General features: G+C 40.5%; 1 protein-coding gene across 2 annotated transcripts in view; it reads right to left on the bottom strand.

Annotated features, from left to right (window-relative positions):
* NBR1 (NBR1 autophagy cargo receptor) overlaps positions 1–17,047 on the bottom strand; it is a 357,560-nt gene that overhangs the window by 151,070 nt on the left and 189,443 nt on the right. For both annotated transcript variants that reach the window (XM_053699587.1, XM_053699588.1), the window contains one exon: positions 4,796–4,871. In XM_053699587.1, the coding sequence (XP_053555562.1) occupies positions 4,796–4,871 (76 nt within the window). The remainder of the gene's footprint in view (positions 1–4,795; positions 4,872–17,047) is intronic.

Raw genomic sequence — 17,047 nt, 5'->3', positions numbered from 1 at the left:
CCATTCGGCATACCAGCCTGAGACACATGGTGAGCACATTTCCTTTACGAGCCCAGTTTCAGAAGCAGTTCTTTGGCAGTATTTTTGTTTCTTTTTAGGTATCCGGATTCAAATCCTTCTGTCCTTCCACCACAGACCAACTTCCAGCTTTCATAATTTGGAATACCTTGCTATACTCCTATTTTTCATCTCAGAATTTTAATTTTGCATTTTAATTTTTCCTTTTTTAATTTTTTTCTAATCTTTATAATTTTTTCATCATCATTTTTCAATTTTTTTCTTCTGTGTGTATTATGCTCTGAGTCGTCTTTATTGCTGCAGCAATCACTCTGTTACTATGTGTTAATACATCCTCATGGTCTAATATGGTACCATATTTTAATATGCTCTATTATGTATAAAATGTTTATATGAGACGCACCAGATTCATTTTATAATTTATCAAATAAAAGGGTCAGTATTGAACCGTATATAGCTAGTTGTGCATTTATTAGCAATCTACAGAGATTTAAGTCCTTTTAATATATATGTTATTTATATGCTAGTATATATTTGTTGAGAGCTAGTATAGTTCGAGCAAATCACGCAATATCACTTTTTACTTACAACACAACGATAGCACAAATGAGACATCATATCCCTAAACACTGAATGTTTATAAGCGCATGTAGCGATCTACAACATATACTTCATATAACACTGAATGTCTGTAAGCGCATATAGTTGCACTTTTTACACCGTTACATATATTGTTGCATTTTTTACACTGTTACATATATTGTTGCATTTCTTTAAACTGTTTATACACAAACAGCTATAATGTTTTGTCTCTAAGATTTCAGTCACATTTTCTGCACAAACTGCCTATAAGATATAGCAGTTTCCTTCACTTTGACAATATCACATTGCACATGATTTTTAATACAGTGCAGCTTTCTTATTGTTTAAACCAAATTCCTTATTGTTCAATTACCATTTTTTTTGTAATTTGTGTTGATTCACACATCTCTTTCCTAACTGCATTAAGTTTTTCACATCATACACACAGCACGTGTTCTTGAATATAATTGAATATATTTGACACAATTCTTGTATTTCCTAACAGCGTCAGATATATCGCAAGACACTGTCTGCAACTTATACATAAGGCAACATCTTTATAAAGTATACATCTCTACACCGCACTTAATCCATTCTTCTTACGAAGACGGCGCTCCTGCCTCAAACCATTATATCTTACACTAGGAACGATTGTGTTGGTCTATCGTTCACCCCTAGTGCGCTGTGTGGTTTTGTCACGTGGCGAGGAAACACTATACCCTTTTGTCTACCCTTACAAAATGATTCAAAAACTTCAGATCCAGAACTGGTCTGAATGAATTTTCTTTCTTTGGGACAATGAATAGATTTGAGTAAAAAACCCAGACCCTGTTCCTGAAGCGGAACTGGTATAATCACCCCTGAAAGCTCCAGATCTGAAACACACTTCAGAAAAGCCTTAGCGTTCACAGGATTTGTTGGAACATGAGAGAGAAAGAATCTTCTCACAGGAGGTCTTATTCTGAAACATATTCCATACCCTTGAGAGACAATGCTCGGAATCCACTGATTCAGAATCTGCCCAAATGTTTTTTTTTTTTTAAATAATTTCAATCTGCCTCCCACCAGTTGAACTGGATTGAGGGGCGCACCTTTATGCATTCTTGGGGGCTGGCTTGGCTTCTTATAAGGCTTGGATTTATTCCAACTGAAGATGGCTTCCAATTGGAACCAGAGACCTTAGGGGAAGGAGTGTTTTTTTCTTCTCTATTCTGATGAAAGGAACAAAACCGATTAGAAGCTTTAGACTTAGACCCATAGACGTTTATCTTGGGGCAAAAAAACTTGCTTCCCCCCAGTGATAGTGGAAATAATAGAATCCAACTGAGAACTACATAAATTATTACCTTGGAAAGATAGAGATAGTAATCTAGATTTAGACACCATGTTAGCATTCCATGATTTAAAGGGATATTATACACTCATTTTTTCTTTGCATAAATGTTTTGTATTTATATAGCCCATGAAGGTTTTTTTTTTTTTGGTTTTTTTTTAAATGTTTAGTTTTGCTTATTTTTAAATAACATTGCTCTGATTTTCAGACTCCTAACCAAGCCCCAAAGTTTTATGTGAATATCGTCAGCTACCTTCTCAAGCTTGCTCCTGTTTGTGTAAAAGGTCTTTTCATATGCAAAAGAAGGGGGAGGGTGGGGGTGTCTTATTTCCCACTTGCAGTGGGCTTTCCAGCTACCTTTTCAACAGAGCTAAACTGAGAGCTTCTAAGTAAGTTTTTAACCCTTTAAGGACATAGCTTTCAGTTTGCTCAATTGTTTTATGACGGAAAAATTCCGTCATATGTCCTTAAGAGGTTAAACAGTTTTATACTGGATTTTTATATCAGTATCTGTGCATCTTATTCTTTGTAGTAGTGTCTATTACATGCAGTTATATGAAAATGAGTGTATACTGTCCCTTTAAGCCATAAAGCTCTTCTAGCTAGAATAGCCAAAAACAAAGATTTAACATCAATCTTGATGATATCAAAAATAGCATCACAGATAATTTTATTAGCATGTTGAAGCAAACAAATAATGCTAGACAAATCAGAATCTGTTTCCTGATGTGCTAAGCTATCCAACCAAAAAGTTGATGCAGCCGCAACATCAGCCATAGAAATGGCAGGCCTGAGAATATAGGCAGAATGTAAATAAGCTTTCCTTAGATAAGATTCAATCTTTCTATATCATGGATCCTTAAAAGAAGTACTATCTTACATAGGAATAGTAGTACGTTTGGCAAGAGTAGAAATAGCCCCATCAACCTTAGGGACTTTTTTCCCAAAACTCCAAATTAGCCACTGGTAAAGGATATAACTTCTTAAACCTAGACGAAGGATTAAAAGAAGCACCAGGCATAGAACATTCCTTAGCAATCACATCAGAAACCGCATCTGGAACAGGAAAAACCTCAGGAGTAATCACAGGAGGTTTAAAACAGAATTTAAACGTTTACTGGATTTGTTATCAAGAGGATCAGATTCCTCAAGTAACCAATACTTCTTTCAACAAAGACCGAATATATTCAATCTTAAAAAGATAAGAAGATTTATCCATTTCAATGTCTGAAGTAGGATCTTCTGAACCAGAGAGATCCTCTTCAAAGGAGGATATTTCAGTATGTTGTCGGTCATCACAAATTTCATCAGTTTTATGAGAAGTTTTAAAAGACATTTTACATTTATTAGAAGGTGGAATAGCAGACATTGCCTTCTGTATTGCACCAGCAATATAATTTTTCATATCAAGAGGGATATCATGTACATTAGATGTTGAGGGAACAACAGGTGCTGTACTAGTACTAATGGAAACATAATCAGCATGCAAAAGCTTATCATGACAACTGTTACATAATATAGGCAGACATTATGTTTAAATGTTCTAAAGTATATTAATATAAAAATGTTGGGTGTACAAAGCTGGGGAATGGTTAGTAAAGGCATTCTCTATCTTTTTAAACAATTACAATTTTAGTGTCGACTGTCCCTTTAAGGTGGAAGGAGTGAAATAACTTCAATACTATTCTAATAAAATTGTATTTATTGTTTATTGTCCCTTTAAGTACTGTTTGGATTTATCAAAGGAAATGCAGCTAAGTATATGTAAATAAAAATAAAATAGTGTCACAGCCCAGTGATTAATAGACAAACTAAAGTGATCAAATAACAAAAAAAAATTGTAACATACTTAATGTAGAAAGCTCCTTTATTTGTTTCAAGCGTTCTCTGTTCTGAGCTGCTAAGGCAGAGGTGACGTTTCCACCTCTTAGCAAATAGCGTGTGGGAAATCCGGCACCACAGGGAGACAAAACAGATTTACCTGCGTTTATTGGCTAAGAGGTGAAAACATAGGCTGCCTTAGCAGCTCAGAGCGGCGAACGATTGAAACAAATAAAGGATCTTTCGACATGAAGTATTTTATACTTCATGAATGAAAGTCCCCTTTATTTGTTTCAATGGACAATCCTAGCATTTCACAAACACTAGGATTGACTTTTACTTTAAATAATTTCACCCAATGAGTCCTCAATTGCCAGAAAAAAAACAATCTTCTTTTATTTCGAAATGGCAACAAAGTTTCCTTCAAAAGAGAGACATACATAAATTCTCATAACGTAACACCGTTTCTAAAAACAAATGCTTGTAAGTAGCTTATAGGCAATACTCATATTTACCAGAGCCACTATAGCTCTGAGTGAAAAAGCATATGCATAAAACTCCAAGGCACATTGGAACTCTTCTTAAAATTTATTAAAAATGTAATAAAAACAAAAAGGAGATTCTCACAACACTTGGGGTGACTAGACTCGGCAGCATACACAATATTAAAGGTAATCGGCAAGCATCTTTACAAAGTTAATTTTTACTGAGTAAGACCGCCGATTTTAAGAAGAGATCCAGTTTGCCTTGGAGTTTCATGCATATGCCTTTTCACTCAGTGGCTCTGGTAAATGTGAGTATTGTCCATAAGCTACTAACAAGCATTTGTTTGTGGAAACAGTGTATGAAAATTTGTTTATGTCTCTTTTCTGAAAGAAACTTTGTTGCCTTTTGGAAATAAAAGATCATCTTTTCTTGCCATTGAGGAACCGTTTGGTGCACAGTGTTTATTTTATTTTACACATTTTTGTTATTAAAATATATGTAAATATGTTAAATTATTATTAATTACAAGACACTAAATATATATTTATTACTCACCTACAGGTGTATTGTGAGGGACACGTTCTAGTTCTTGAACAATATTTATATCCAGCAACTCAAAGGACAGTAAATCCTAAACAAAGAACCAAATGTTACATTTTTTTGCAATATACATTTTTATCTATCATTTTATTAGTTTAAAGGGATACTGAACCAACATTTTTTCTTTAATTATTCAGATAGAGCAAGAAATTTTTAACCAACTTTGTAATTTATTCCTATTAACAGTTTTTCTTTGTTCTCTTGATATCTTTATTTCAAAAGCAGGAATGTAAATCTTAGCAGCCAGCCCATGTTAGGTTCAGCACCATGGATAGTGCTTCCTTATTGGAGGCTTACATTTACCCACCAATAAGTAAGCATAACCCAGGTTCACAACCAAAAATGGGCCGGCTCATATGCATCACATTCCTTCCTTTTACATTAAGATAGCAAGAGAACAAATAAAAATTGAGAATATGAGTTACAGTTGCTTAAAAACATAATTTATGCTTACCTGATAAATTTATTTCTCTTTTAGTGTGTTCAGTCCACGGGTCATCCATTACTTATGGGATATATTCTCCTTCCCAACAGGAAGTTGCAAGAGGATCACCCAAGCAGAGCTGCTATATAGCTCCTCCCCTCACATGTCATATCCAGTCATTCGACCCAAACAAGACGAGAAAGGAAAAACTATAGGGTGCAGTGGTAACTGGAGTTTTAATTAAAATTTAGAACTGCCTCAAAAAAAGACAGGGCGGGCCGTGGACTGAACACACTACAAGAGAAATAAATTTATCAGGTAAGCATAAATTATGTTTTCTCTTGTTAAGTGTGTTCAGTCCACGGGTCATCCATTACTTATGGGATACCAATACCAAAGCTAAAGTACACGGATGATGGGAGGGACAAGGCAGGAACATTAAACAGAAGGAACCACTGCCTGAAGAACCTTTCTCCCAAAAACAGCCTCCAAAGAAGCAAAAGTGTCAAATTTGTAAAATTTTGAAAAGGTATGAAGTGAAGACCAAGTTGCAGCCTTGCAAATCTGTTCAACAGAGGCCTCATTTTTAAAGGCCCAGGTGGAAGCCACAGCTCTAGTGGAATGAGCTGTAATTCTTTCAGGAGGCTGCTGTCCAGCAGTCTCATAAGCTAAACGTATTATGCTACGAAGCCAAAAAGAGAGAGAGGTGGCCGAAGCCTTTTGACCTCTCCTCTGACCAGAATAAACGACAAACAGAGAAGTTTGCCGAAAATCTTTAGTTGCCTGTAAGTAGAACTTCAGAGCACGGACTACGTCCAGATTATGCAAAAGACGTTCCTTCTTTGAGGAAGGATTAGGACATAATGAAGGAACAACAATCTCTTGATTGATATTCCTGTTAGAAACAACCTTAGGCAAAAACCCAGGTTTAGTACGCAGAACTACCTTGTCTGAATGAAAAACCAGATAAGGAGAATCGCAATGTAAGGCAGATAACTCAGAGACTCTTCGAGCCAAGGAAATAGCCATCAAAAACAGAACTTTCCAAGATAAAAGCTTAATATCAATGGAATGAAGGGGTTCAAAAGGAACACCCTGAAGAACTTTAAGAACCAAGTTTAAGCTCCACGGAGGAGCAACAGTTTTAAACACAGGCTTAATCCTAGCCAAAGCCTGACAAAAAGCCTGGACGTCTGGATTCTCTGCCAGACGTTTGTGTAAAAGAATAGACAGAGCAGAAATCTGTCCCTTTAACGAACTAGCGGATAAACCCTTTTCTAAACCCTCTTGTAGAAAAGCCAATATCCTAGGAATCCTAACCTTACTCCATGAGTAACTCTTGGATTCACACCAATATAAATATTTACGCCATATCTTATGGTAAATTTTTCTGGTAACAGGTTTTCGAGCCTGTATTAATGTATCAATTACCGACTCTGAAAAACCATGCTTTGATAGAATCAAGCGTTCAATCTCCATGCAGTCAGCCTCAGAGAAATTAGGCTTGGATGGTTGAAAGGACCCTGAATTAGAAGGTCCTGCCTCAGAGGCAGAGACCATGGTGGACAGGACGACATGTCCACTAGGTCTGCATACCAGGTCCTGCGTGGCCACGCAGGCGCTATCAGAATCACAGATGCTCTCTCCTGTTTGATCCTGGCAATCAGTCGAGGTAGCAATGGAAATGGTGGAAACACATATGCCATGTTGAAAACCCAAGGGGCTGCTAGTGCATCTACCAGCAACGCTCCCGGGTCCCTGGACTTGGATCCGTAACAAGGAAGCTTGGCGTTCTGACGAGATGCCATGAGATCCAGCTCCGGTTCACCCCAACGAAGAATCAGTTGAGCAAACTTAGAAAGTCCGCCTCCCAGTTCTCCACGTCTGGGATGTAGATCGCTGACAGGTGACAAGAGTGAGACTCTGCCCAGCGTATTATCTTCGAGACTTCCAACATCGCTAGGGAACTCCTGGTTCCCCCTTGATGATTGATGTAAGCCACAGTCGTGATGTTGTCCGACTGAAATCTGATGAACCTCAGCGTTGCTAACTAAGGCCAAGCTAGAAGAGCATTGAATATTGCTCTTAATTCCAGAATGTTTATTGGGAGGAGTTTCTCCTCCTGAGTCCACGATCCCTGAGCCTTCAGGGAGTTCCAGACTGCACCCCAGCCTAGTAGGCTGGCATCTGTTGTTACAATTGTCCAATCTGGTCTGCGAAAAGTCATTACTTTGGACAGATGAACCCGCGACAACCACCAGAGAAGAGAATCTCTGGTCTCCTGGTCCAGATTTAGTAAAGGGGACAGATCTGAGTAATCCCCATTCCACTGACATAGCATGCATAGTTGCAGCGGTCTGAGATGCAGCCGCGCAAATGGCACTATGTCCATTGCCGCGACCATTAAGCCGATTACTTCCATGCACTGAGCCACTGATGGGCTTGGAATGGAATGAAGGACACGGCAAGCATTTAGAATTTTTGATAACCTGGACTCCGTCAGGTAAATCTTCATCTTTACAGAATCTATAAGAGTCCCTAGAATGGGAACCCTTGTGAGTGATAACAGAGAACTCTTTTCCACGTTCACTTTCCACCCATGCGACCTCAGAAATGCTAGAACTATCTCTGTATGAGACTTTGCATTTTGAAAACTTGACGCTTGTATCAGAATGTCGTCTAGGTACGGAGCCACCGCTATGCCTCGCGGTCTTAGTACCGCCAGAAGCGAGCCCAGAACCTTTGTAAAAATTCTCGGTGCCGTAGCCAACCCGAAGGGAAGAGCTACAAATTGGTAATGCCTGTCTAGAAAGGCAAACCTTAGGTACCGATAATGATCTTTGTGAATCGGTACGTGAAGGTAGGCATCCTTTAAGTCCACTGTGGTCATATATTGACCCTCTTGGATCATGGGTAGGATGGTTCGAATAGTTTCCATTTTGAACGATGGAACCCTTAGGAATTTGTTTAAGATCTTCAGGTCCAAGATTGGCCTGAAGGTTCCCTCTTTTTTGGGAACCACAAACAGATTTGAGTAAAAACCTTGCCCTTGTTCCGTCCGCGGAACCGGGTGGATCACTCCCATTACTAAGAGGTCTTGTACACATCGTAGAAATGCCTCTTTCTTTATTTGATTTGTTGATAACCTTGACAGATGAAATCTCCCTTGTGGAGGAGAAGTTTTGAAGTCCAGAAGGTATCCCTGAGATATTATCTCCAACGCCCAGGGATCCTGGACATCTCTTGCCCAGGCCTGGGCGAAGAGAGAAAGTCTGCCCCCCACTAGATCCGTTTCCGGATAGGGGGCCCTTTCTTCATGCTGTCTTAGGGGCAGAAGTAGGTTTTCTGGCCTGCTTGCCCTTGTTCCAGGACTGGTTGCCTTTAAAACCCTGTCTGTAACGAGTAGCAGTTCCTTCCTGTTTTGGAGCGGAGGAAGTTGATGCTGCTCCTGCCTTGAAATTACCAAAGGCACGAAAATTAGACTGTTTGGCCTTTGATTTGGCCCTGTCCTGAGGAAGGGTGTGACCCTTACCTCCAGTAATGTCAGCAATAATTTCTTTCAAGCCGGGCCCGAATAAGGTTTGCCCTTTGAAAGGAATATTAAGCAATTTAGATTTAGAAGTTACATCTGCTGACCAGGATTTAAGCCATAGCGCTCTGCGCGCCTGGATGGTGAATCCGGAGTTCTTAGCCGTTAGTTTGGTTAAATGCACAACGGCATCCGAAACAAATGCATTAGCTAGCTTAAGGGCTTTAAGCTTGTTCATAATCTCATCCAATGGTGCTGTGCGAATAGCCTCTTCCAGAGACTCAAACCAGAATGCCGCTGCAGCAGTGACGGGCGCAATGCATGCAAGGGGCTGTAATATAAAACCTTGTTGAACAAACATTTTCTTAAGGTAACCTTCTAATTTTTTATCCATTGGATCTGAGAAAGCACAACTATCCTCCACAGGGATAGTGGTACGCTTGGCTAAAGTAGAAAACTGCTCCCTCCACCTTAGGGACTGTCTGCCATAAGTCTCGTGTGGTGGCGTCTATTGGGAACATTTTTCTAAATATCGGAGAAGGGGAAAAGGGCACACCGGGTCTATCCCACTCCTTGCTAATAATCTCTGTAAGCCTTTTAGGTATAGGAAAAACATCAGTACACACCGGTACCGCATAGTATTTATCCAGCCTACATAATTTCTCTGGGATTGCAACCGTGTCGCAATCATTCAGAGCCGCTAACACCTCCCCTAGCAATACACGGAGGTTCTCAAGCTTAAATTTAAAATTTGAAATTTCTGAATCCGGTCTCCCCGGATCAGATCCGTCACCCACAGAATGAAGCTCTCCGTCCTCATGTTCTGCAAATTGTGACGCAGTATCGGACATGGCTCTCGTCTCATCGGCGCGCTCTGTCCTTAACCCAGAGCTATCGCGCTTGCCTCTTAACTCAGGCAAATTAGATAACACTTCCTTCATAACATTAGCCATATCATGCAAGGTGATTTGTAAGAGCCTTGATGTACTTGGCGCCACAATCTCACGCACCTCCTGAGCGGGAGGCGAAGGTACTGACACGTGAGGAGAGTTAGACGGCATAACTTCCCCCTCGTTGTCTGGTGATAATTTCTTTACCAGTAAAGACTGACTTTTATTTAAAGTAACATCAATACAATTGGCACACATATTTCTATTGGGCTCCACATTGGCTTTTAAACATTATGAACAAGTAGATTAATCTGTATCAGACATGTTTAAACAGACTAGCAATGAAGGCTAGCAAGCTTGGAAAAAATCTTTCAATAAATTTACAAGCAATAGAAAAAAACGCTGCAGCGCTTTTTAAAAACACAAAAAAACTGTCACAGTTGAAATAACAATGAAATAAATCAGTTATAGCCAACAATTTTAACAGTAAATGTATGAATTTAGCAGAGGATTGCACCCACAAGCAAACGGATGATTAACCCCTCAATACCCCAAAAAACGGATAATCAATTTAAGATTTAACGCTCTTATCACAGTCAAACACACTGTCACAGGTCTGCTGTGACCGATTACCTCCCTCAAAAATGAATTTTGAAGACCCCTGAGTTCTCTGGAGACGTCCTGGATCAAGGAGGAAGAAGCAGGAAGACTGTGCTAGAATTTTAACTGCGCAACAAGGCGCTAAAAAAGGCCCCTCCCACTCATATTACAACAGTGGGAGACCTGTTATAACGGTTTCTATGCAGAAATATACGTTTAGCCATATGGAAAAAAAATCATGCCCAAAAAGATTTATCACCAAAGTACCTCACAAAACGAATAACATGCCAGTAAATGTTTTAAAAACAACTTTCCAGTGTTATGCAAAGTTATCACTAAGCCTGCTACCAGTCGCTTCTACTGCAGTTAAGGCTCATACATTTATTTCAGTATTAACAGTATTTTCTCAGTCAAATTCTAGTCCCTAGAAAATAACTCCACTGTGCATACATTTTTCAGCCTGATACCAGTCACTACTACTGCATTAAAGGCTGTACTTACATCATATGGGTAACAGCAGTGTTTTCTTAGTCAATTCCATTCCTAGAAAATATTACTGCACATACCTCATTTGCGGGGGACCCCGCATGCTATTCCCTTTTCTGAAGTTACCCCACTCCTCAGAATGTGCGAGAACAGCCAGTGGATCTTAGTTACGTCTGCTAAGATCATAGAACACGCAGGCAGATTCTTCCTCTAAATACTGCCTGAGAGAAAAAACAGCACACTCAGGTGCCATTTTAAAATAATAAACTGATTGAAGAATAATTAGGTAAAAAAACTCCTATCTCCTCTCGCGACCTCCTTCTTTGTTGAGACTTGCAAGAGAATGACTGGATATGACATGTGAGGGGAGGAGCTATATAGCAGCTCTGCTTGGGTGATCCTCTTGCAACTTCCTGTTGGGAAGGAGAATATAACCCATAAGTAATGGATGACCCGTGGACTGAACACACTTAACAAGAGAAATTGCATGCTCTTTCTGAATCATGAAAGAAAAAATTGGGGTTAGTGTCCCTTTAAAATCCCTGCTTATACATCAGTTCACATTCTTAAAAACACCAAAAACAGAATTTATGTTTACCTGATAAATTACTTTCTCCAACGGTGTGTCCGGTCCACGGCGTCATCCTTACTTGTGGGATATTCTCTTCCCCAACAGGAAATGGCAAAGAGCCCAGCAAAGCTGGTCACATGATCCCTCCTAGGCTCCGCCTTCCCCAGTCATTCGACCGACGTAAAGGAGGAATATTTGCATAGGAGAAATCATATGATACCGTGGTGACTGTAGTTAAAGAAAATAAATCATCAGACCTGATTAAAAAACAAGGGCGGGCCGTGGACCGGACACACCGTTGGAGAAAGTAATTTATCAGGTAAACATAAATTCTGTTTTCTCCAACATAGGTGTGTCCGGTCCACGGCGTCATCCTTACTTGTGGGAACCAATACCAAAGCTTTAGGACACGGATGATGGGAGGGAGCAAATCAGGTCACCTAGACGGAAGGCACCACGGTTTGCAAAACCTTTCTCCCAAAAATAGCCTCAGAAGAAGCAAAAGTATCAAATTTGTAAAATTTGGTAAAAGTGTGCAGTGAAGACCAAGTCGCTGCCTTACATATCTGATCAACAGAAGCCTCGTTCTTAAAGGCCCATGTGGAAGCCACGGTCCTAGTGGAATGAGCTGTGATTCTTTCAGGAGGCTGCCGTCCGGCAGTCTCATAAGCCAATCTGATGATGCTTTTAAGCCAAAAAGATAGAGAGGTAGAAGTTGCTTTTTGACCTCTCCTTTTACCAGAATAAACAACAAACAAGGAAGATGTTTGTCTGAAATCCTTTGTAGCATCTAAATAGAATTTTAGAGCACGGACAACGTCCAAATTGTGTAACAAACGTTCCTTCTATGAAACTGGATTCAGACACAAAGAAGGTACAACTATCTCCTGGTTAATATTTTTGTTGGAAACAACCTTCGGAAGAAAACCAGGCTCAGTACGTAAAAACCACCTTATCTGCATGGACCAGATAGGGCGGAGAACACTGCAGAGCAGATAACTCAGAAACTCTTCTAGCAGAAGAAATTGCAACCTAAAACAAAACTTCCCAAGATAATAACTTAATATCTATGGAATGTAAGGGTTCAAACGGAACCCCTTGAAGAACTGAAAGAACTAGATTAAGACTCCAGGGAAGAGTCAAAGGTCTGTAAACAGGCTTGATTCTAACCAGAGCCTGAACAAACGCTTAAACGTCTGGCACAGCTGCCAGCCTTTTGTGAAGTAAAACAGATAAAGCAGAGATCTGTCCCTTCAGAGAACTCGCAGAAAATCCTTTCTCCAAACCTTCTTGTAGAAAGGAAAGAATCTTAGGAATTTTTATCTTGTTCCATGGGAATCCTTTAGATTCACACCAACAGATATATTTTTTCCATATATTATGGTAAATTTTTCTAGTTACAGGCTTTCTAGCCTGAATCAGAGTATCTATTACAGAATCTGAAAACCCACGCTTTGATAAAATCAAGCGTTCAAACTCCAAGCAGTCAGTTGGAGGAAAACCAGATTCGGATGTTCGAATGGACCCTGAATAAGAGGGTCCTGTCTCAAAGGTAGCTTCCATGGTGGAGCCGATGACACATTCACCAGGTCTGCATACCAAGTCCTGCGTGGCCACACAGGAACTATCAAGGTCACCGAAGCCCTCTCCAGATTGATCCTGGCTACCAGCCTGGGAATGAGAGGAAACGGTGGGAATACATAAGCTAGGTTGAAGATCCAAGGTGCTACTATTGTATCCAATAGAGTCGCCTTGGGATCCCTGGATTTGGACCCGTAACAAGGGACCATGAAGTTCTGACGAGAGGCCATCAGAACCAAGTCTGGAATGCCCCATAATTGAGTTATTTGGGCAAAGATTTCCAGATGGAGTTCCCACTCCCCCGGATGCTCCTCCATCGCCAGGGAACTCCTTGTTACCCCCCTGATGGTTGATATATGTAACAGTCGTCATGATGACTGATTGAAACCTTATGAATTTGGCCTTTGCTAGTCGAGGCCAAGCCTTGAGAGCATTGAATATCGCTCTCAGTTCCATTATGTTTATCGGGAGAAGAGAGTCTTCCCGAAACCATAGACCCTGAGTTTTCAGGGGTTCCCAGACCGCGCCCCAGCCCACCAGACTGGCGTCGGTCGTGACAATGACCTATTCTGGTCTGCGGAAGCTCATTCCCTGTGACAGGTTGTCCAGGGTCAGCCACCAACGGAGAGAATCTCTGGTTATTTGATCTACTTGTATCGTCGGAGACAAGTCTGTATAATCCCCATTCCACAGTCTGAGCATGCCCAGGTGCAATGGTCTTAGATGAATTCGTGCAAAAGGAACTATGTCCATTGCCGCAACCATCAACCCTATTACTTCCATGGACTGCGCTATGGAAGGAAGAACAGAATGAAGTACCTGACAAGAGCTTAGAAGTTTTGATTTTCTGGCCTCTGTCAGAAAAACCTTCATTTCTAAGGAAACTATTATTGTTCCCAAGAAGGGAACTCTTGTTGACGGGGACAGAGAACTTTTTTCTATGTTCACTTTCCACCTGTGAGATCTGAGAAAGGCTAGGACAATGTCCGTATGAGCCCTTGCTTTTGACAGAGACGACACTTGAATCAGGATGTCGTCCAAGTAAGGTACTACTGCAATGCCCCTTGGTCTTAGCACCGCTAGAAGGGACCCTAGTACCCTTGTGAAAATCCTTGGAGCAGTAGCTAATCCGAATGGAAGTGCCACAGGTAATGCTTGTCCAGAAAGGCGAACCTTAGGAACCGAAAATGTTCCTTGTGGATAGGAATACGTAGGTACGCATCCTTTAAGTCCACCGTGGTCATGAATTGACCTTCCTGGATGGTAGGAAGGATCGTTCGAACGGTTTCCATTTTGAATGATGAAACCCTTAGAAACTTGTTTAGAATCTTGAGATCTAAAATAGGTCTGAATGTTCCCTCTTTTTTGGGAATTATGAACAGGTTGGAGTAAAAACCCATCCCTTGTTCTCCTAATGGAACAGGATGAATCACTCCCATGCTTAACAGGTCTTCTACACAGTGTAAGAATGCCTGTTCGAAGATAATTGAGACCCGTGGAACCTTCCCCTTGGGAGTAGTTCCCTGAATTCCAGGAGATAACCTTGAGAAACTATTTCTAGCGCCCAAGGATCCTGAACATCTCTTGCCCCAGCCTGAGCAAAGAGAGAAAGTCTGCCCCCCACCAGATCCTTCCCAGATCGGGGGCCAACACTTCATGCTGTTTTGGTAGCAGTGGCAGGTGACTTGCCCTGCTTACCCTTGTTCCAGCCTTGCATCGGCCTCCAGGCTGGCTTGGTTTGAGAAGTATTACCCTCTTGCTTAGAGGGTGTAGAATTTGAGGCTGGTCCGTTTCTGCGAAAGGGACGAAAATTTGTCTTCTTTTTAGCCTTAAAAGACCTATCCAGAGGAAGGGCGTGGCCCTTTCCCCCAGTGATGCCTGAAATAATCTCTTTCAAGTCAGGGCCAAACAGTGTTTTACCCTTGAAAGGGATGTTAAGCAAAAGCGCTCTGCGCGCCACGATAGCAAACCCTGAATTATTCGCCGCTAATCTAGCTAATTACAAAGCGGCATCTAAAATAAAAAAGAGTTAGCCAATTTAAGAGCTTGAACTCTGTCCAAAACCTCCTCGTACGAAGATTCTTTATTAAGCGACTTTTCTAGTTCTTCGAACCAGAAACACGCAGCTGTAGTGACAGGAACAATGCATGAAATTGGTTGTAGAAGGTAACCTTGCTGAACAAACATCTTTTTAAGCAAACCCTCTAACCTTTAATCCATAGGATCTTGAAAGCACAACTATCTTCTATAGGAATAGAAGTGCGTTTGTTTAGAGTAGAAACCGCCCCCTCGACCTTGGGGACTGTATGCTATAAGTCCTTTCTGGGTCGACTATAGGAACTAATTTCTTAATATAGGGGGAGGACAAAGGGTATGCCGGGCCTTTCCCACTCCTTATTTACTATGTCCGCCACCCGCTTGGGTATAGGAAAAACATCGGGGGGCACCGGAACCTCTAGGAACTTGTCCATCTTACCTAATTTCTCTGGAATGACCAAATTGTCACAATCATCCAGAGTAGATAATACCTCCTAAAGTAGTGCGTGGAGATGTTGAAATTTAAATTTAAAAGTTACAATATCAGGTTCTGCTTGTTGAGAAATTTTCCCTGAATCTGAAATTTCTCCCTCAGACAAAACCTCCCTCCTGGCCCCTTCAGATAGGTGTGAGGGTATGTCAGAACCATTATCATCAGCGTCCTCATGCTCTTCAGTGTTTAAAACAGAGCAATCACGCTTTCTCTGATAAGTAGGCATTTTGGAAAAAAATGCATGCAATAGAATTATCCATTACAGCCATTAATTGTTGTATGGTAATAAGTATTGGCGCACTAGATGTACTAGGGGCCTCTTGTGTGGGCAAAACTGGTGTAGACACAGAAGGGGATGATGCAGTACCATGCTTACTCCCCTCATTAGAGGAATCATCTTGGGCAATATCATATCTATGGCATTATTATCCCTACTTTGTTTGGACATTATGACACAAATATATCACATATATTTAAATGGGGAGACACATTGGCTTTCATACATATAGAACATCGTTATCTGATGGTTCAGACATGTTAAACAGGCTTAAACTTGTCAACAAAGCACAAAAAACGTTTTACAATAAAACCGTTACTGTCCCTTTAAATTTTAAACTGAACACACTTTATTACTGAATATGTGAAAAAGTATGAAGGAATTGTTCAAATTTCACCAAAATTTCACCACAGTAACTTAAAGCCTTAAAAAAAAAAATTTGAAAGCTTTAACCCTTAAAATAACGGAACCGGAGCCGTTTTTACAATTAACCCCTATACAGTCCCAGGTATCTGCTTTGCTGAGACCCAACCAAGCCCAGAGGGGAATACGATACCAAATGATGCCTTCTATAAGCTTTTTCAGTGGTTCTTAGCTCCTCACACATGCATCTGCATGCCATGCTTTCCAAAAACAACTGCGCATTAAAGGCGCGAAAATGAGGCTCTGTCTATGACTAGAAAAGGCCCCCAGTGAAAAAGGTGTCCAATACAGTGCCTGCCGTTTTTATTAAAACAATCCCCAAGATTTAACAACTATTAAAAGTAATAATCTGCCAAATATACTTAGTAAAGTAATCGTTTTAGCCCAGAAAAATGTCTACCAGTTTTTTAAGCCCTAATGAAGCCCTTTATTCTTTTACTTAAACTAAGAAAATGGCTTACCGGTTCCCATAGGGAAAATGACAGCTTCCAGCATTACCGAGTCTTGTTAGAAATGTGTCATACCTCAAGCAGCAAAAGTCTGCTCACTGTTTCCCCCAACTGAAGTTAATTCCTCTCAACAGTCCTGTGTGGAAACAGCCATCGATTTTAGTAACGGTTGCTAAAATCATTTTCCTCTTACAAACAGAAATCTTCATCTCTTTCCTGTTTCAGAGTAAATAGTACATACCAGCACTATTTTAAAATAACAAACTCTTGATTGAAGAATAAAAACTACATTTAAACACCAAAAAACTCTAAGCCATCTCCGTGGAGATGTTGCCTGTACAACGGCAAAGAGAATGACTGGGGAAGGCGGAGCCTAGGAGGGATCATGTGACCAGCTTTGCTGGGCTCTTTGCCATTTCCTGTTGGGGAAGAGAATATCCCACAAGT

Source organism: Bombina bombina, chromosome 1 (genome assembly GCF_027579735.1).
Source record: "Bombina bombina isolate aBomBom1 chromosome 1, aBomBom1.pri, whole genome shotgun sequence".
Taxonomy (NCBI): domain Eukaryota; kingdom Metazoa; phylum Chordata; class Amphibia; order Anura; family Bombinatoridae; genus Bombina; species Bombina bombina.
This window is presented reverse-complemented; position numbering and strand designations above follow the sequence as displayed.